This window comes from Pollicipes pollicipes, unplaced genomic scaffold (genome assembly GCF_011947565.3).
Source record: "Pollicipes pollicipes isolate AB1234 unplaced genomic scaffold, Ppol_2.1 Scaffold_2555;HRSCAF=2994_pilon_pilon_pilon, whole genome shotgun sequence".
Classification (NCBI taxonomy): Eukaryota; Metazoa; Arthropoda; class Thecostraca; order Pollicipedomorpha; family Pollicipedidae; genus Pollicipes; species Pollicipes pollicipes.
Window position 1 is genome coordinate 26,615,277 of NW_023596136.1, and position 22,212 is coordinate 26,637,488.

General features: G+C 48.4%; 1 protein-coding gene across 1 annotated transcript; it reads left to right on the top strand.

Moving 5' to 3' along the window:
- The first annotated feature begins 5,896 nt into the window (after positions 1-5,896).
- LOC119099649 (globin) lies at positions 5,897-18,929 on the top strand. The gene is made up of 6 exons (XM_037222717.1): positions 5,897-6,290; positions 13,257-13,361; positions 14,310-14,430; positions 15,204-15,302; positions 18,792-18,836; positions 18,873-18,929. The coding sequence occupies exons 1-6, from the start codon at positions 6,238-6,240 to the stop codon at positions 18,927-18,929; spliced, it is 480 nt and encodes a 159-aa protein (XP_037078612.1). The 5' UTR covers positions 5,897-6,237.
- The last annotated feature ends 3,283 nt before the right edge of the window (positions 18,930-22,212 follow it).

Below are 22,212 nucleotides of genomic sequence, written 5' to 3' on the forward strand. Positions count from 1 at the left end.
CTTTAGCATGTTTGGTGGCCACACGGAGCGCCAGCCCCATCAGTCGCATGTGTTGGCGGGCTCGAGAACTTATTAGCTGAATCAAGTTACATGGGTCCGTCTTGCTCCGTTGGAAATTAAATCGCCGATAAAAAGGTCGCTGAGATGGGAAACGTGGGCAATGATTTGCAACCGCCCACGTGAAGACAGCCTTACGTGACGCCCGACCGGACCTGGTACTCCGTCCACTGACCGGACAGGGTCCTGGTGACACTATCTCAAGAACGGGCAGCGGCAGGTGGTCTCGCAACCCAGCAGCGTGCCGCCCAAGCCGAAACGCCCCGATGCCCCACACTTGCGAGTAGGGAGCAGAGACAGAACGTCACGTACATCTGCTGTCTCAGTTCAGAAGGAGCTTCCGTTGGCATATCATAGCGTATTAAGTCATCCGTGGAGATCCTCATCCGACAGTTCCTCCCGGTTAGTTCGGTGGCAGAGCCCTGGGCAGTTAATCAGAAAGCCCCGGTTTGAATCCCAGCGGCTTCAGAGAGAATTTCTGGTGATGCCGAGTACATGGCCGAAGGCTGAACACCATGGAGCCCTGCTCACGGCTCATTAACACCTGACGGCGAGCGGAGCATTAAGTGGCTAACGCTTTTTGTAAATGCATCACAACAGACGTTAACGGTAGCCCAAACTATTATTCAATCCTTGGCGCTAATGCTTAGTCTGAATCATTCCATAAAAGTGTGATCATAAAGCTGTGATCAGTTGCACTGCACAACGTTTCAGGAAGCACCGAGCCAGCCACCTGCATACTGTCTCTGATCTCTTAGCAAACTATCAAATATCTCCAAAATCCAGATTCAAAACCATCCTAGCAATCGATGGTGCAATGCGCTAGCTACAGGGAAACACTTGAAATATGTGAAAAAATTATATGTTTAGAGAGAAGTCATTGATACTCACTTGACGTGCGGCATACAGGTCAGTACATGCCCGATGGTATATTCAAGTTAATCCCGGCGCATGGATAAAGCCAGACCTTGTACATAGCATTAAATACCCGAAAATGTGCGGGGACTCGTGCCTCTCACATGTCTTCTCTAAGGGGTCATTTTCTGGAAGTTCTTCTTCAGCTGGTCGTATAAAATGCATTCTAATAGCCAGGTTATCCAAAAAAATCCCAATTTGACAAAAACAGACGCGACAGCCGTAAAAGGGGGATCCAAACCTGATGCAAACTGCAAATGTTGGAAAATCGGTATTTGCGTTCCCATAATTATCCATATCCATATCCATAGGCCCACAGCCTGAGGGAAACGTGTCAGTGTACGCGATGAGGGTTTCTATCCCATATTTCAAAAATGTTTTCTAGCAAGCTCTATCAACTAATTTCTAGTTTCCAGAATCAGATTATTTTGAAAACGGGCAGCATGCGTCAAGATGCATGCCACTTAACGGCACAACAGAACATCGGCTGTTAAAAACCTAAAGATTTCCCACTAGCCGTCCACCTTCCGGACAGGACTTTAAGTTACTTTGACTTCTTGCAGTTAGTTTGGCACAATGGCAGTCTTGGTACATCGAACAGGATGCTCACCTATTTGCGTGTTCCAACAGCGAGTGGTTTCGGCTGTGCGGTAGTGCAGCTAGGGTTTCGGCTGACAGGAGGCAAAACCAGTCACAGACAGGGCGTCACTTTGCATACTTTTGGGTAGGCTTGATACCGCTCCCAAGTTAGGGCTTGACGCCCCCTACTTTGGCCCCACTAAATGTTGTTGTGAGTATCCCCAAAGCACGCGAGCAAAATGTGAATGCCGGGCTAGTCCAATGCAGCCGACCTCTCTGAACTGCTGGCACACTAGGTACCTGTACATACCAGGGCTCTCACAGGGGTGTATACAAATCATTAGTGTTTATATGCTTTTGGGTGTCTTCTCCCCCCCCCCCCCCTAATGCTGGCTTAAGCCCAATCAATGCTTCTCTGAGGTCCTTCCCCAAAAGCACATTGAACAAAGATGGAATACAGGGCCATTAAAATCCAGTAAATTTCATTGGACTGCCGTTAAACCAGTTGCCTAAACACACCCCAATTAATTTTATGTTCCAGTTGTACCACGTAGTTTCCTGTTGGTGGCTTGTATTTTCATCATGGCAACACCCCGTATGCTAGCTCAGTCTGCAAAAGTTGATATCTTTTCATGAGATAGCGCAGGTGGGTCACGACAAAAACATTGACTGCAACAGGTGGTATCTTTTTAAGGCACAGGTTGGCCTCAGATTAAAGTTTGCCAACGTTTTTCTCAATCAAAATCGCCCAAGCATGACTGCGACGATATTTGACTATTCATTCAATGGAAAAACACGAGCAGCGACATTGGTAGTCAGATATTCCACATCCGTTAAACAGTGTGTGCAGAGATGCTCCAGATACTCCTCGAGATCCAGGAGGCACAACGGATGAATCTACTGCCTGTGGTCGCTTTCCTGTCGATGTTATCGACGGTGATACGTTCCATCTCAAGTCTGAGACGCCCTTGGGGTCTTGAACGTTCGCTGGCTTCTCTACGTGGACGTGGTCCTTCGTACTACCTGACAGCATAAAGTCCAGTATCGGCAGGTCGGACGAGTGCAAAGTCACTCCCTGGCGGCCTTAAGCTGGTGTGCGCTCCAGGAAAATGATCCACCAGCCGATCGCGTGAAACCCGTGCCGTGTGCGCTGTCACCCCTCCAGCTGGAGCCACTCCTCGTTCCGAACAATTCCGTGAATTTGCCCCAAGAACGCCCGGTAAGATATCAGAGCGGTGGAGGTGCGACGCTCTGAGGCGGTGCTCCTCAGAGTCTTTGTTCCCGTCCTCAGAGCAATGCCCCGCAGTCTTGATTGTGCGGTAAACACACTTGCATCTGTTGAGTAAAGGGTATATTTACTTTTATATGGATCAGCCTGTACATACGAGGGTTTCATTTGTAGGCAGCCTGTTTGTTCAATCTGTCTTTGAATTCTATGCAACCTTAATACTGCTGTATTGTAAAGCCGGGACTTTAGGGCACAATCGGAAGACCTCACCCAGTGTTCTGCGTATCAGTTCGCACGGAAAAAAATCTAGCAATACTACGTTCACACTACTAGAGAGAGGGATCATAAGATTCACACACCAAAATCTAGTCCGATCCTTTTGACAGATGCGTTCCTGTGGTGAGCGCCCGTGCTAAGCGCTGTCTGTTGCGTACGCCCTGATCCCTCCATTCTGTCGTAAAACCTCATACCAGCTGCAGAATGCTGCGACGAAGGCCTACCGTGCCGCAGTACACGCCACGACCCGCCCTGGATCGTGACGTCACCCGACCGGCAAAGCGGTCGCAGTCACCGGCCGCGGGTCATCCCAGTTAAGAAGAAACAGCGAACGCCGTGAGCGGCTGGAGCCCACCCCGCCACTGGCAACCGAATCAGAAGGCAGGCGGTCTATCCAACTGGCAACCGAATCAGAAGGCAGGCGGTCTATCCAACTGAACTGTCGGGACGGGTTGCAGAGCATTTCGTGACGAGACGGTTTAAGAGCAGTTCGGTGGTGCATCTCCTGCCTGATTGTACTAAAATAATGGGTGTAGAATGGTGTCGCAACCATTTGTTTGCAGTGTGCTCCAGAGCCGAAGAAATATTGGGGTGGTTGTTGATCGATTTTTATGAAGAAATCAGACCATAAGCACAGTTGCACATAAGCACCAGAAGCCGCATAAGCACCATAAGCACATAAGCACCATAAGCACAAACGTTTTGTAATAAGTTGAGTCTTCTCAGCATAGCGAACACTTAATGGTAACGTCGTTTCATCACAAACTCCTGGCGTCGCGTCGAAAATGAAGGTCGATTATTTTTATCATGAAAGCTCCCAACCCATTACGCCGAAACACCAAGAGATCAAGGCCTTTCTTGCTTTTTCAACTTCCAACAAGTGTCAAACGCTGGTTGCGCTACCTTTTCAACCGGTCACAGTGGTAACCGTCCAGTTGTCAGTGCTTAACTTCTGTCTCCTTGTTATCTACATGTAGGTTGAGAAGGTTGCGCAGTTCAGATTCATTTGTACATGGGTGCATCCTGGCAGTGTACACGATTTCACTATAACTTCTCTGTACGAGTCAGGTCATTCCATTCTGCAAAAGACTGTTCTTTTGCGTCTTGGGCCACCACTGATGGACAAAATGACATCCGTTGTTGTCTACAGTAACCGGTTGATTCACTAAGATTTTCCCCCTTTGAATTCTTACCATATTCTGAGATGATTACCAAAAAGCAGCTTCGCCTTGGCTGCCATTGTGAAGACATTCATCAGCATTATCATTTTTGGAATCGACTGAGCCTCAACAAAACTAAAAGTTCACATGGGGCGCAAATCAAAGCGTCCGAAATCTGTGGTGAAATCCGGATTTGGGGGAGGCCGGGTCAACTTAATCGACTGAGTCCTCCAACCGATTTTAGAAGAAGACGCCTGTGGTCGCAGGATTTGCCCATACTGGGACGGCCATTTTAAGCTTGGGATCTTATTTTCGTAGATTTGGTCCTTCATTCATGTTTTAGGAGCCCTACGGACGTTTTAAGCTCCCAAAAGTGCTGAGGCCCACTCCACCTCCAGTGCGGGGGGGGGCGGGGGGAGGGGGCATGACTCAAAGGCTCTCTCCGCCATTGACTACACTCCTCCAGCTGTGAATGGTTGGAATCCCAATGCTGTAAGGCGAGGCGCAAAGAACATAAGTATAGTCTGAATCCCTCTTAGTCCTCTTGCACGGACGTTCCAGCTTTGATTTGATATCGGGGATGGTTCCGAATCTGCTGGTTTGAATGATCACCGAAATCAGAAAGTCCACATGTAATCTGATGTCATGTGAGGATACATTTGGGGCTAGACTGGCTGAATAGTCGAGTTGCCAACCTCGTGTTTCCTCTATGAGACCCTGCCTTGTCGAATACCGCGAGCCTTTTTGACGGAAATATGTGCTCTGTAGCTAGGGGATACAAAGCTCGGGTGGTACTTGTGCAGCTTAAAATATTTCTCAAAATTCAAGATGGCAGCCGCGGCCATTTTGAATGCTGGTCCAGTTTCAAAGTTGTTTCTTCTCGATCAGCTGGAAAGTCGTGCGAGACGGTTTTAGAGGGATTTTATCTGGTATTGATTTCATGTCTGGCATTGTTTTACACGCATGGGGTCAAATTTAAGGTCAAATCGGGATTCAAAGGTCAGAGATGATCATGAATAACGAAAACCAACCTCCATTGACCGATATATGTCGCTCATTGTAAGGCTACCCCCTCACAGAAGAGAGTGTGTTCTACATCATAATCATATGAACATGTGCTACATATACGATGCATGTGCTATAGAATGCGTTTTTCACCTGATTGGGTACGTGTGGTCGGGTTGCCATTCGTATGCTTCTTATATAAGACCTTACAACGTCAACTGCCGCGAACTTTTGGCGGAAATGTTCTAAGTACCCAGCTTAATGTAGATAAGGGAGCCAAATTAGCTTGTTTGACAATTGCATAACTTTGAGCATTTCTCAGAATTCAAGATGGAGACCGTCGCCATCTTGAATGCTGGTTTAGTTTTAAGGTCTTATCTCGACGACTCAGAGGGCCAGGCAATACTGTTTATGACGAATTCCCTTATTTTATAGAACATAGTTTCGTCAAAATGTCTGCGGCGGTCAATATTGCTGGGTCAACATTTTAGTAACTTGGCTAGGACTACTGTCCAGGCGTGTAGCCTACAATACAGGCTTTCTGCCGTTTGATGGCAAGTTATAAGCGAAGTTTCATGATCAAGAGAGGCACGTGCGATGACGAGGTGGATTAAGCTCATTGGGATCAATGGGACGAGAGGGATGAAAGACGTCATCGTGCGGTTTAAGACACAGAGTAAGGTCACAGGGCAGCATGGATATCGTCAGATTAGCCGCAGACGGTGTATACATGGGCATAGGTGCATGCATAAAGATCTGAGCGTGTATATTAATTTACATGCGTTAACTACTTTTTTATTTTTAGAACCCTGTTACCCTTCTGGTCGACAGTTTTACCGGTGCGTTGGTTCCTAGCGAAAGGCTTAAATGTTGAAAGATGTCCGAAGACGTCAGTGAAACACTTAACGGTGAAAAGAAGGTGACAGATAAAAAAATGTCTGAAGACATCACCAATCCTTCAAACAGCAGTTCAAACGAATTTGAGGTTAGAGTAAAGAGGCCAGATGATCTGACAGAATGGGAAAGCCAGGAAGATATGTTGGACGAGGACGAACACATCTCACGGCATGGTAAGATATCCCTCCCGACTTGCACAAAGATAGCGTATGTCACACAGCTGTTGGTAGTTGCCCTGGCCTTAACAGCCTTTTCCTTTGCACTCTCTTCTAGTTTAGTTAAACTGAAGTCACGTCACATCCTTGAGAGCAAACAGTCAATCTTTCAAGATGAACCATGGTTCAAGTTAGCCATCTGCCTGAGACCTTTCTTCACGCCATCGGCGTTGGACGAATTTTATAAAGTGCACTTAAAAAAGGATTTGAAATCGTACATTGACAGCCTAAAAAAGCCGACATCATGGAGTGAAAAGACGTGGCTGGATGTCACACTGCAGCCTAAGAGCTATACAACATATTTCCAAAAAGTGCATCCCTGGGACAAACTCCCAGCAAGTGAGCTGTGGACGTACCAAAACAACAGCTTTCGAAAGGCTTTCCAGGAGTTTAAGGTCAACAAGCTACGCCTGACATCCAAGGTGAAAGGCTCATCGGCATGGGCAGATGAAGATGACAACAGCTATACCGTATTGACAACCAAGAAGAAACGGGGATTAAACAAGGCAGACTATGCTCTTTTGGGGCACTACTCCCTGAGTCCCTTTTACGCAGGTTGTTTAAACATCACTGTCAATGAAAGCATGTCCAAGCGACAGATGGAGGTCAGTGTGAGAGTTAAGAACACTGTGCCTTCGAAGCTGGCACGGAGCGATCCAAATGCCAAGCGTATCGTCCTCTTCAAGGCAGCCGATCTTTTTGTTTATGATGCAACTGACGTTTTCACAGAAATACCAATTATTCAAAAGTTTAGCAAATTTAGCATACACTCAAACACATTCGAACGTCTTCTGGTAAAAGGCTTCAGTTATCACAGAAAACGAAGTGAACATAAACATTGTAGAGATCATAAGGGCTATTCGCAAACCAACTGCCGGCAGTGGTGTATAGCACGAAAGCTCTTAGAAACGGTGGAGTGTATTCTACCATGGATGCAAGACATGGTACAAAAGCCTTGGATGGATGAAAGGCTCCAGAACCTTGCTGTCTGCACGGATGCTGAAAGCTTCTTGCAGACGCTTGCTATTCAGGATAAATATTTTCACTCAAACGAAGCCAACTTGACCCGACCCGTCATAGATTGCCTCAAGAGTTGCCCAGATCGGTGTTCTGCGTTCAAGGTAAGCATGCTAGGTAACGGAGAGTATTTTGTAATACAAAAAAAAAACCTGGCGCCAGGACCATTAATGCCGCACGGATGTCGACATTTAGTGAATTCGTGCCGTGGGGATGTTGCAATGTCTGTACGTGATCCAAGCTGCTGCGAGACGATGATTTCGTGGAAAAAAAACTCGTACCACTTATTTGTTATTAGTACATCGGCATGGACAGATTAGCCATCGCTTGAAATCATTATATCTTGCTGCAGCGAAAAATCATTCTCCATACTATCTCATGGGCTGAATTACGCTGTAAAATACCCGAGGCAGTTGTAGTAATGGCGGTCAAGCCATGGGCACCGGGATTTTCACGTGTTATTAGTGGCGTAGTCAGGAGGAATGGGATAAGGTGAAGCTTTTGCCTGGAGGCCATTACCAGTCGCTAGAAAGACTGCGTCTCCCATTTCCCCGTAACTGCAGCTCGACTGATTGTCACAGATATCTGTTCTGCAGCGTGTTGTCCGACATTTTTTCTGACATAATGTCATATCATGAGATGCAACGTACAAATTTGAATCGATGTAGTATCATGGACTTCGGAGCCAGTGACTGCATTTCGGTGCCTCACCTTAATCGCTTCTCAGGTTACTCTCCTGTCGCTTGGAAGCAAATCAATCGGCAGCAACTACGGCATAAGCCTGACCATCTCCCCAGAAGTGGAGTCCGTCACGGAACAGTTCGACTACACCTTCCTGAACATGGTGGCCGAACTGAGCGCATCCATCAGCTTCCTGCTCGGCCTCTCCGCCATCGCCATTTACGACTGGCTGATCGCCTTCGGCGTCTGGGCGGCCGTCAAGCTGGGCATAAAGAAGTGCGGCGGCCACAAGGACGACGAAAGCACCTCGACCGCCAGTCCGGAGGCGCCAACACCTCCGATCCCGCCCGTGCTGCGGGTGCCGTCGCACATAGAAGGCGCGGCGTCAGCGACCGGGCGGCACAGCAGCGGCGCAGGCCTGCCCTGGCACCTGGACCCCGACGCCCCGAAGGCCGGCGGTCACAGGGCGACGCCTGAGGGCAAGAGGAGTCGTCACCAGCACCGCCGCAGCGGCGTCACGCCGGTCACCAGCGGGCTGACGTCGCCGAAGCCGGCCGCCGGCAGCGCCTCGGATCACGCCACACCGAGCGACGCCTCTCCGGAGCCAGACCCCGCAGCGTGATGGGCCGGCGAGACGAGGCGGGACGGCCCTGGGCGCGGCCTGTCGGAGGTGGACTCCGGGCGGTCGGACCTCGACTTTGGGCCGCCTGTCCGACCAGAGACCGCTGGTGGTCACTTATCGGTTAGAGGCATATCTCTCACTGTGTGTGTGGAATTTTGGTGGCAACTGCATCATATTTGTCTTTACTGCAGATGCTGTATTTGTTGTGCTGCTGGACATTCAGTGTCCTGACCTGCGCTGTAGTGGGCGCGTTGGTTTGTCCTGCTGAAGCTCATCCTAGCGTAGACGCACTCTTCGGTTCGACGATCTAAACTGGTGCATTGCAGTAATCGCCGCCGAGGTAATTTCCCAATTTATCGTGTTGCCCTTTTTGAAGCGTTCAGGCCTTTCTACAGACTTCCATCAGCGTTTTACTCATGTTCCATTTGAGGTGTCCAGTGGTATGGTTGTTAGCTGGGATCAATACATAATTGTGCTTTCTGAAGTATTTACTCGCGACTCCTTAACAGCAAATGCAAGCAGATGAAATTATACGCGATGCGTCGCTGCTATCCACGGATTTCGCGTGAGTGATCAGCCCTGCATTCTTGACGGAGCTCCTCTCGGAATCGGTCTCATGCGTAAACAATGTAGCAAAATTGTTAAGTAATGTAGTAAAAAAGTATGCGTGTAAAACGTGTGCGTCGGGGGTCTCATACTGAAAGCAATCGTGTTTCAATGCATATTGGTGTTTCGTGATTATATGCCTATGTGGAGAATAGTACAGAATACCTGATGTAGTACAAAACAATGCTTTTGTATGAGGTGGGGTGGTTCAGGCATAGGAGATTTGATCGACGGCAAGACTGTTACCAGTATGTAGGGAACATTTCGTATTTGAAGATAATAAAGCAATCATCAGACTTGATGAAATGAGCTCACTTATATCTATTGGTATACTTTTAATTGGAAAAGGTTGCTGTAGACAACATAAGTTCTCTTTTTTATTAAATATGATCCTCAATTCGTCATTGTTTGATTAGATCATTGTACCTCGCCCCACATTGATTGGGAACCAATTGGCGGTAGTTATATCTAAAATCGTGCTTACGAACGCCAGATATAAACGACTTTACAATTACATTTGTCTTGGCCTTGACCGTCGCATGGCCAATGGAATGGCAAGATTTGAATCACGTTTGTTATGGCATTACGGATGCATGGGTGACCTTGATATAGTCTCCCAGAAGAAGTCTGCACATCTTTGCGGGTGTGTGGCTCGTGAACAGAGGGGCTCAGGTTTTAAGAAGGGCGGGGCTCTGAACTGCACCAAATGATCTTCACGATGATCATTTCAGTTACAAACCCGTAGAAATTTGGAACACTCCCTTTAACGCAGTGAAACGTCGATTCCAGATTTTTTCCGGTTGAATGGTGCATGGAATCGGTCCACCGAGCAATCTCAAAACGTTCCTGTTAACGAATCATATAGATATAAAATGTAGCGTTCCATCTGCCTAAAATTATAAGACAACGCAGCCGAACAAAATGCAGGGTGTTTCACCGGTTATAGAACTTCTGTAGCAGTGGCCCTTGGGAGGAAAACTCAGCAACGCGGAAAAGGGTGTTATAGGATCTCTCTATATAGATGTAGAAAAAAGGTCTGGCTGCATGTAGAGCTGTGAATATCGATGAGTATTATCGATGTTTTCTTTGTTATCGTTTATCAACAAAAATGCATGATAATCACAGATCATTTCCTGTTCATTTAAATTGCAAGCGATCTGTGGCCTAGCAGTCATCACTGAAGTTTGTTTTTAAGCACAAGTTGCGTCTCGTGAACTGCCGATGCATCATAAGCTTGACATACAAGGCAACCCAAAAACAAAGATGCTTTTTTAGATTCATTCGCCGCTGTAATTCTGGCTCCCCTTTCCCTCCCTCCCCTAGCGGTGGAACCCTGTAAAGAACGCTTCGCTGAATGTACCACACATTGGTTCGCTCATAAGCGAAAAAGACAAAGACGCAGGCTGAGGCCGAGCTCAGATCCCCTGCAGGTCCTCATTACCCGACACCACAGTGGCTGAAGGCTGGAAGATCTTGACGGAGGAAAAACTGTCATCCACATTAGCAAATTTTACGTTGATGTGTTCAAACGCTTTGGTGTGCGCAAACTATGGATTCGGCTGTTTTGGAGCGTTTTACAGCATGGTGTCAGAACCCTGCAATGGCGGCAGATGAAAACGTGCAACTTATTTCGTGTTGTAGGCGTGTGTACTGGCTCCAACTCACTGAAATAATCAAAGCTGTCAGACTCATGTGCACGCAAGTAATCGACCAAATTATTATCTTCCGAGAATGAACACGAACTGCATGGCCGACAATGAAACCTAGCTTATAAATCTACATCGGCGTAAACCTCTATCATTATAACCAATATGCACCCCAAATATTTGTACTTTTAGATTTTGGTACATTTATATTTCGCGATTACCTTGTTTTCCACAATTCTTCGGTCATTATTACCAGAACTATAAGCCGTAGCATGCCCAGGTGCGTCGACTCGGAGTTTGAAATGGGGGCTGACCTGTTGTGTCAGAACAACGTTTATTCACAGTACGAATGTGTTAGCTGCGCAAGTGCTGCCCACTTCCATATGCAAGCTGCAAAGATCAGATGACGCTGTCTCGTTAGCTGACTTAGAAGTAACTGTAGACCTGCAGGAATGAGAGACACTGCACCAGTTTGAACGGAAATGACACCGGATTTATGATGGCTGAAGCTGACAGAAGATATTACCCTGCTAACAATGAATGAGCTTTGCTGCTCTAGCGCGCGTTGCTATCGCAATTTCGCCAAAAATGGTTGTGATGAAGACTGCTTTCCTCCCAAAATGAAGGTCAGGTGGGCGACTGAGCCGGTGCATCATCTAGAAGAGAGAACCGCTATCAAAAAAGGAAGCACTAGCGAGGGGAGCACTGGGAGCTTCTCCAACAGTTTTGCCTCCCTGCGGTTGACGACTTGTAATCCACTGCTGGAGGAAGCGTGCGGGCTGTGAACAGCTATGGAAGTACCCGGTGGCCTGGAGGACGGCAGGCTGCTGGACTCGAACGGCTAGCTGAGATGTACTCGCAGTTGGCCGAGGTTCCGTTCGGGTCTCCCGTCGCCGGTCCTGCCGGGGAGCTCCTGGGAGCTGCGCGCACGGGCTGCTGGTTGGGCGTCTGACGCTTCTGGTGCGTCAGGCCGCCGCCGTCCACCGGCAACGAGGCGCCATCGGCTCCGACTGCCGGCTCTTGGCGCGCATTGGCAACTCGTGTGAAGCACAGGTGTCAGAGAGTCGCTCTGGTCCATGCCTGGGGAGATAAAGTCGCGTCGGCAAGAGTTTGACGACGGGACGGAAAAGTCAGGTTCGCTCCTTGTTCGCGGAGTACAGTGAAACTTTCAGACACGACTGAGTATTTAATGGTATTTTACATTTCAAAAAAGCATGCGCCTCAAACCGGTCATTCCTTCTGTCGCCGGTCACCGGCCATTTCGCACACACGCACGCACGCACGCACGCACGCACGCACGCACGCACGCACGTACGCACGTACGCACGTACGCACGCACGCACACACGCACGCACGCGCGCGCGCACGCGCACACGCACACACACCACTCTGGCGTCACCTCATCATCCTCCACCCAACTATCCCCATACCCCCACGCACCACTCTGGCGTCACCTCATCATCCTCCACCCAAATATCCCCAGACCCCCACGCATCACTCTGGCGCCACCTCATCATCCTCCGTCCAACTATCCCCAAACCCCCACGCACCAACCTGGCGTCACCTCAGTCGTCCTCCACCCAGCTGTCCAGCGCCGCTGGGGCGAGCCTGCCCGGCCGCTCGGCTCCGCCGGGAACGCAGTACCCACAATCGCGGACGAACAGCATGCCCCCCCCCCCCCCCTCCCTGCAGTAGCATCAAACGTGTTCGCGTCAACGGTCGAGAAGGCCGCTTTAGACGAGACGTGTGTGCGGTCGGTAAATAGTGTTATCCATACCCGCTGCTGCCGGCCTCCCAGTCCGTCTCTGATGGAATCGCTGCAGGAATCGCTGGGAATCCGTGGGAGCTATATACGATAAATTGATGGACGAACTTGAATTAAAACGTCAGCACACCGCAATAAGTAATGAAATGCTGACCACCACCAAAAGGAACGCAGCACGCTTAACCCAAGTTCAAGTGCGTGGTGAGAGAAACACATGTGAGGCTTCAAGGGATATATGTACAGCGCGTATTGCTGTATCGTGTATCTTCATTTTCAGAGTTGTCTGTTTGGGATGATACTCGATCGAACAGAACATAAATACATCGGCTGGGAAAAAGTATTTCATTACACACTGAGTCAAGGTTATCCTCAGCTAGTTGTACAGAAGCTCTGTGCTTGCGAATCATCCGTTTGATGGCTTTCGTGTTTTTTTATGGTAATAGGTTTCACGTCATGTTCATTTTTGAGAAATGACTTTGCCGACGTACTTCGCGACATCTGTTTAAGCATCACAGCTTGATTCAAATCAATCTCTGTGTGCTCTGTACATGGTATCGGTGATGCCATGTGCCCTTTATTCTTTCTAGCTTGTTCGAGAACCACCCGGAGCTGAAACAATCCTTTCAATCTTTCCGAGGCAAGTCTGCGGAGGAGCTGAGAACGTCCAAGGAGCTCAGACAGCACGCGTCTCGGTAAGATCTTGAGATTGCCATCTGGGTGGAGTCTTGCAGGTAAACACCCCGTTACTATACTGCACCGCACGGCTGGTCTGTGCTGCGGGCCGGCGTCTGGCAGGCGGCTGCACTCGGAGCCCCCATTTCAGGTGGCTTCCCGCCTAGAAATGCTTAGTTTCATAGCCTTTTCCAGAAATATACATTGTTTAATCGGAGGGTGACTTATTTATGGTGTATAGTCCATTGTATGCAAAGCCTCGTCTACGTATGCAGCCAAGTATATAACGTTTCATACTTTCGAGGGGAAAAATGAGCTCTATGCGTTGAAATTTAGAAAGCCAATGATTTAGGTCCCAACATAGAACACTATGTGCCGCATATGGCCCCAAAATACGCATCATCACATGAGTGATCATTTTTGAAAAGGTGTCATTTCATCTTTGCAGCACTTTCCACAGTCGAAATAAAAGCCAGGCCTATGCAATGACTGCATTGCCGCACAGTAGAGTGCCCTATAAGTAACATCGCACATCTCTTTTTCGTCTTCTCCCCACGTGTCTCCGCAGATTTTTAGGGACACCAACAAACACTGTTGTGGTGGTAAAACAAACCCATACACTCCCAACCCACGCACACATCAATCAATATGATTGTCCAGTCAGCAGGGCAATGTGCAGAATGTTGTCTTTTTGGACTAGTGCCTAGCAGCAAAGTCCGTTGCGCCCCATAAATATCATGAGCGAGTAACTACCCTTCCCATCAATGCCCGTCACGGTTCGTAAACATCAATCGACGCTCTCGAAATGGCTGACAATAAAGGAAGTCTAGACTGCCGTACGCCTAACTTCAGGCCGCTATTAACGGCATTTCAGCACCAGGAAAGCGCATGATGAGGCCAAACGAAAATTTAGTGCCAGTGTCGCCATCCGCGTGGCATTACCGTACAAAAATGGCGTTCCGTTGCAGAGTTATGGGCTTCATAAACAAGATCATCGTCCGGCTGGACTCGGAAGAAACGTACACCGTCATGATACAGGAGATGTGCTGCAGACACATGCTTTACCAGGCGCTTCCACGGGAAATGAAGGTAGGTTTCGTCTGGGCCGTCGGCTCGTGTCCCACCCATGATTTCTCATCTGGCTGAGTCGTCTTCACTCTCTTTTCAAACATATGATAATGTTTAAATGTAATGACTGCCCCGCTCTCTTGTAAAGCATCAGCAACGTTAAGTTCACTTGTGCGCCCGTTGTGATGTATGACAATCTTTTCTCAACGATAAGCAGCTTTGGAAGGGTGTCGCTTCTGAGACTTTGCTAATGAAACCGGTATGACATGTATGATTTCATGGTCCTGGTACACATGGGCTGGAGAGACAAGACATCTCTTTTAACGTGCGCGTCCTTGCACTTGATTGCTACGTGCCGTGCTCGCTGCCAAAGGCTGGATGTCTTCATGATATACAGCACATAGGAAGCTGCATCTGGAAGCCGAGTGTGATTTTAGCATTGAGCTTATTTCCAAATATACTGGAATTCTTACGTTAATACAAAACCACGGCATTTCTGTTGATTTCGTTGCCGATTTGATTTCCCAGACTTTGGCAGTAATCATACAATTACTTCCAGCTTACACTCCGCTTTCATAAAGGTTGGGGGCGCGGCTTCAATCTCATCGTGGACGCATTCCTCGCAAATCATCCAAACATGTCCATACATAGTTGTGCTGGCATTCCACGCGCCCGTCTTATCCTCGCGTGAGCCCCGGCGTCGGTCCACCTCACCGCGCTTTTGGTGGCATCGGACCTGCCCACCTGTGACCCTGCGACCCCTGACCCACTGGCGGTGCCGTGACCTTCGCCAGATCCTGGGTCGCCAGTTCATTTCTGTCATCGCGTCGACGCTGCAGGCGGCGGGGAGATGGGACGACCAGGCGCAGACCGCCTGGGAAAACCTTTTCACGGTCAGTATCAACCCTCACCAGCTGCCTCCTGCCTGAGAGATGGAGAGCTTCCCACACAGACCCAACTTGCGGAATGATATTCTTTGGGCGGATTCGCGTGCCGTGCTTCCACTGGTCTGTAAGCAATCAGCGCCAACGACAAATATATGCATCGGATGCCTGGGGTAGCCGCACTGACGTCACTGGCCGCGAGCAAGAAACGAGACCGGCATAGTTTTAGCTGTTTTCGACAAACTATTTTCCTGGGCGGCATCTTATTGGATACACGTAGCGTAATGTCAAACGCGTTACTTTACGGAGAGGGATGTGTCAAGGGGGTAGTATCGGATGCTGATGAGCATTGGAAGCGATCTCACTACGTTGCTGGATGATACGCGTGTCTGTTTGGGTATGGAAAACACTGCGGCCTCAAGCTGCCTTTAAACGAGGGAAAGATATTTCAAATCATTCAGAAAATGAAATGGAAGAGCGACGACGCCCAATCCGCGAAAAATACTGTTCATTTTCAGGTAAACATATGCCATACAAAAACTTGCAATGCAGTTATGCATGGTGTTGATTAAGCATGACATCAGAGCTATGTAATCTTTTTTGTAGCATCTGACTGGAAACAGTCACCATTCAAGCATACTGAAAGGCGCTAGTCCTCTTCCTACCTAAGTTTCTTTCTGTTCTTTGTTTCTTGACAAAAGAGACGCTGCCACGTCAATGAGGAATCGTGCTTTAGAAAAACATAGACTACCACGATTCATTTCCATTCCCTCACATCTCACAATGATTTATAAATTGAACGATCATACAAACTGGAAAATAGCCGAAGCGCTACTTAGAAGGATCCAACGTTTACAGTTAAATGCCAACAGTTTCTTGAAATGTTACGTGCATTTGAGCGGAAAATTATGCGCATAGATAAGACAGCAGTAATAGTCTTATTCCTCTGAGAAAAATCAGGAGAATGGAGATTTAGATGCGCGATATTTCGGCAACATGCCTTTATCAAAACGAATGGCAGAAGTGAATTTAAAATTGCTTGCCGATGATCCTACGCGATTCTTCTTTTTTTAAACAGAGAGCCACATTTTTTACGGGACATCAACATTCAAGGGATTGAATAAGGAGCACTTACCAGCCTTTACTAAGATTCGGTGCATACCTAACTGAGGATTAGAATGCGCGAAAAATACGTGCACACGCAAACGACTTCGATTAAACAGGCATCGCGCATCACGCATAAGGTATCATTTACGCATGTAAACCATTATAACCTGGCACACATTACACACCAAGGCACATATCACGTTCGCATAATCGGCCGCGATGAGCCCTGTTCGGTAACACGCGCCCGGGTGGCCAGTTGGATGCCCTTCCGTCGGGTGAGGAGTCTCAAGAACTAAGAGGACTAGAGGTGCCCAAATTTACGGGGTGTGTTTCCTGTACCCTATCTCACTCAGGTCAAAGTTTGAGGTGCCCCCAGAACAGTGCCCCCAGAACCTAGATATCCGTCCGAGAACAAGGTCACATGATCATTTAAGGTCAGTGACCTTGTTTGAACTTAAGAAGGTCATTGTAACCAAAATCACACAGGGTTGCTTTGAGTTTTGTATTTGAAAAAGCGACAAAGATTACGCTAGGCAGCATGTTCAAAAAAAAACACAATGTTGACCTCGGTAATTTTAGGTCAGTGACTTATTATGACCTTTAGGAAGTGCATCTAAGATACATAATGCGGTCCTGCTATCACTTAATGAGAAATGAGCACCAGAAACGACCCCATACAGTGGGCCCTACAGTAATAAAACAGACTGGCTTGGAGCTTGGTCTGGCATTCAAAACTGAACTTAGGTCGGTGAAATGTGTTCATTCCATTGTTGAGTTGCCTGAGAAAGTATCTTAGAGATGTATGGTGTCGTCTAGCACTCCGTTGTTGCATCAGATTGAGTGATTTCCTAGGCATTGACTTCGTAGAATCTATCGCCTGACTTTGACCTGCCGTAGGTCAGAACCCTTGCATGGTACATCTAAATTTTTAACACCAAACCATTTGTGATTTAATTTTATACAGCTCTGCAAAATTTGGCGCGGATGCGCCGCGCCGTTCGGAAAGCATTTTGGAAAGCCCTTGGTGGGTCAATTTGACCCCCACACGAGCGCGTGTCAACGTTTGGTCGCCGACTATTTATGAGAATAAATTTGCTTATCCTCCTGTCTGGGTGGTCCTGTGATCTGTAGATGAACTTGAGACCTAAAAGAAGCAAAGGTTCCACAATATATATATATATATATATATATATATATATATATATATATATATATATATATATATATATCAAGCCTAAGTGCCTCGAGACCTGCGTGACCGGGTGGCAATAGATGTCATTTATGCAAGTCTATGTTTCAAGGTCTATATTTGTCGATGTTTGTCATTTTAAGTCTATGTTTGCACCAAAAAAATGGCTTACCAGATTAAGTGTTAACTGTGTGAAACACAAGCGGGGGACATAGCTTATGTTGGGGAAGTACATGCGCCCTATCCGTTTCAAATACAATGTACACCAACGAGACGCTAAGAAATCGAAAGGGTATCAATCCCCTGAATGTTGGCGTCCTGTAAATACTGTGGCTCGCTTTAAAAAGAGCTGAAACTTCTGCCATTCGCTTCGATAAAGGCATGTTGCCGAAATATCAACGGAGCTATACTTCCATTTTCCTGGTTTTACTCCGAGGAATGAAGTTTTACTACAGTCTTAGCCAACAGTGTCTCCTGGCCCATCATGGAATAACGACATTTTAGTCCAGTTATGTTCATTGCCTGTGTTGTGCATTTGTATGTGATGTGATGTACATTGTGTGAGTCACAGTGATACAGTTATGTGTAATTATCAGTGATATATGCATCAGTGTAATTATCACGCATGTTCTTACATGCATGTCTCACCGAAAGGAGGAACAGTTCTACGTAATCTGAGGCACTGGATACACAGCGTATTGTGCAACACTGATAATTCTTATGTGAAGGGATGTTTTGATAGTCTGTGTATTGAAAAGCAGTGTTTGCATCAGTTCTGTGTGACCTGTTCTCTCTCCTGACGCATCGGTAGCAATTCACTACGTTCAAAACAGATGAACAGTTGCGACGCTTGATATTTTTTTATTGAAGCACTAGTTTTACATGCGAAGGAAAAGGTCGAGGAAATGGCAACTTATTTAGTCCAATATTGACGAAAAGGGATGAGCTTGATGCTCAGATGTTCCATGCCGACCCGCTGCTGGTGTTCATTTCATCTCTGCATTTGCCTGCCACACATGTCGGACTCGCCTACCATTGGTCCCGTCACCATCCGTCGGCCCTCTGCCGCACTCGATACACAACATACATAGCGTAGCCCCCCGCCTCCCCCTCCCGCAACTGGTGCGACGCGCCAGGGCGGCTCGCCTGACCGTCCGCTTGACCGCTCCCCACCCCCCCCCCCCCCGCGACCGCTGCCGCAGTTCATCGCGAGCACGTACGAGCTGACGCGCGCCGAGGCCGGCCTGGCATCTCGGCGGTGCGACGGCCGCCGCTGGTCGCAGCTCGCCTGCGCCCGGCGCGGCAAACACATCAGGAAGGACTACTACATCGAGTATTGACTCGGTGGAGGAACGTGCTCACGCAGCGGGGGCAGCTGGCGCGAGCGGCGCGCGGGGCGGTGATGGCGCGGGTGGTGTATGGCGCTTGTCTTCGGCTTGTGTGGGTGTTCGCGAAGATGAGCGAAGTTATCCGTACTTTTGTTGGCTGTCGTCGCTTTGAGTTATAGCTTGATGTCTGATGCGTCTTTTATGTTCTGAGACACAAATGGAAGCAGGTATTGTCGTAACTCGTTAAAACAATGGAAATGCTTACAAGTGAAATGGTAACGTACAGTAGCGTAGGAAAAACATCCCATACTATTTTCTATTATTGTGTCGCACGCGTGCTCGCACATCCTCGAGCTCATTTAGAGTTTTTAGGCCAAGATCTGATTTTACGGCTGTATTCCGCAATTTGAATGCACATTTCGCCAACATCTTCAATGCACCTTTAGCCTGGCCAGTGCATAGTGCAACCTGCATCAAAGATACTCGGCGAAATTTAGTCGCAAATTGTGGAACACTTAGATGGAATGCCGGCTGGACAATGCACTGGAATGGGATGCCTGCAAGATGGACGCCCGCCTCCCATTTGTCTTGTCATCTTGGCAATACGCTTATCGCATGCAAGAATGGGCTTATAACAAACACCCTCCGTCCCTTAATCACCGGCCAGCCATGTCGCCCTTGTATACGCTAACCATATGAAAAAAGCGGCGAAATATGTGTGTTCCTCTCGAAGTACCGAAGCACGTGAAATATTGAAGAGCGTTCTTATCAGCACATGTGGCCACAAAATACATACCATTGGATATTTTCCTCCGTGTTTGTCAATATCCTGCCGACTGTGTGGGATAGGAGAAGCCACCGTGAGGCCAGGCTGCCCGCCGCTAGCGAGGTGGGGGATAAAAAGAGTGGAATGTGAAATATGGAATGATAGAAATGGTGGAGCTACGATGCCACGCCACTCTGCCAGCGCGTACAGATTGGAAAGATGACCTTTTTACGATGACCATTTACTAGCTACTGTTTATTGTATCAATTACACTTCGACATTTTCGGTATCCTCCCGCCTCTGTCTTTTTTACTCACATCGGCCCGTTTATTACCACCATCCGGTGCGGGTGTACTGGCTAGTCAAACAGTAAGCATGCAAATAAGCAATTGGATTTTCTCAGCCTTCAGCAAACGAATGTATGGCGCTGCTGCTCGCCATACATCCAGCCGTGCCTCCATGCCCGGCCAAATATTGGCTGGCGTGTGTGTACGCCGTCTGTGATTTGAACGTACTTGTCAATAATGATGCTCCGCCGCGGGTTCCACTTGAGACCAACCATGAAATGTACATGTCGAATGTAACAACAGATAAAAGTCGGCAAGCGGCAAGAATCGGAACACATTTCCCGATAGATCTGGTTCGAGAAGCTTGATGTATGTTTCATAATGAACCCCTTCCGACTTCAGTGCGGTAACAAGCAAATGGTAGGAGGCAGTTGTCACGCCATCTTTTTCGAAGGCCATATGAATTCGTGCCGATTGGCGCATTAAAAACACCAACATAGATTTTCATCGAGACAGTATGGATTGATTCGTGAGAGCGGATTGGTGCATTAAAACACCAGCATAAGTTCTCACCGCGGCGGTATGGACTCAATGCGCGCGTGCCAAGTAGTGTATTTACGAAACCAAGACCAATTTCCATGACAAGGCAGCAATGCTTAACGCTCAACGCATCAAATGCCGACCTGATTAAAGCTGCACAACGGCCGGCAATTGCTGCAGTGCGACCAGAGGGAAGTGCACGAGATAATCGCACCCTATGCCACACAACGTCGCAAACGGCTTCCACCATTGAGTGCACATGTTGCCGGTAGTCACCGCCAGCCGTCACATGCCATCGCTAGATGTCTCTGCCGGCGTGTGTACCGATACAGCCGCCGCTATGCGTTGCCGGAGTTTATCGATGCAGTTCGGTCGGTATGTGGCGCGCTATCGATACTGTGCGTCGCACAGGGCCACTTTCCCCAGCCAGCGGCTGCAAACCCCAATAGAGAAGACGCTATCAACAGGAGCCCCGTCATCTGGAACGGCTCGTCATAGCTGCCGGTCTTCTCAGCGACAAAGCCTACGAACGGGAGGCGCAGTTAGCATGGTGCATCTCTGTATCAAGTTACGCGAAGTATTAGAGACCTAATATCTGAGCAGGTAAGTGAAGCGAGGCTGTGCTCCAGTTAGCAGCAAACGCCCTCTTCACTACACAGCGCAGCGTATAGGGGCCCTACTACCTAAATAAGCAGTCCGAAGAGCGAAGTTCCGTATGCATGTTGCCGTCGAGGGCAAGGATAGGATCGCAGTTTCTAACAGATAGTTGCAATTTCTAGCAACACTTAGCTCCCTGATCAAGGCAAAACATTTCTGCTCATACCCATTATCTTCGAAATTAACATGGTATTTGCAGATCTGTAACCTGCATTAAAGCAAAATATTAGGTTTTACCAAATCACAGCTCCTCAGAACCTCGATATACCAGAACCATAGCGAATTTGCTAGCACAGTACGGAGATAATGCGAAAACAGAATGTCATCAGTAGCCGACACTTCCAACACATTGTATTCTCAGTTCGCGGCGTCCTGGACGCAACGTGATGTTACTTTTATATTTAAGTCGCTTGTCAAATGAACACACCCCAGACTTCTGTCATCTCACAAGCAATTCCCAGCACCCACCCAAGCCTGCAGACAATTCTACCAGCACAGCATCATCCGCGTCGTGATCTATGGGCCCGGAACAGCCTCCTCCCTCAAGCCCATTGACCATTGCGATGCTATCGCTGCTTCCCACGAGGCCAGGTCAGCCCTTGCCCGTGGCGGATGACCCCGGACCGCCTGACCTGCCAGCGGCGCACCCAAGACGGCGGCCACGCCCCGGAACAGCAGGGTCAGACCGAAGGCGTTGGTGAGCCGATCCAGGCCGACCATCTCGAGCAGCACGAGCGACGACAGCGTGCTGCTGGCCGCTGCCGACAGGCCGGAACACCACCGTCACGGGCTGACCGCGAAACAGTGGCAGCTGGTGCTGACAGCTGACGGGATAACTGACACAGACAGGTGTCACGGCCAGTGTCACTGTCACCGTTACTGAAAACTGGCTCTGCCACTGAAAGCCGACACTGGCACTGGCAGCCGAACCCAATGCTGACAGCTCACCGAACAGTGATATCGTCACAGATGGGACGGCCTGTTGTAGAGTTCACTGTAGAGTTCTGACATGGGACGCTGACTGAACTGATACAATCAGATATTC

Coding starts and splice junctions, on each gene's coding strand:
- LOC119099649 (XM_037222717.1), top strand. CDS start 6,238: ATGGGAAAGCCAGGAAGATATGTTGGACGAGGACGAACACATCTCACG. Junction 13,362..14,309: donor CTCAGACAGCACGCGTCTCG/GTAAGATCTTGA, acceptor GTTCCGTTGCAG/AGTTATGGGCTTCATAAACA. Junction 14,431..15,203: donor CGCTTCCACGGGAAATGAAG/GTAGGTTTCGTC, acceptor GACCTTCGCCAG/ATCCTGGGTCGCCAGTTCAT.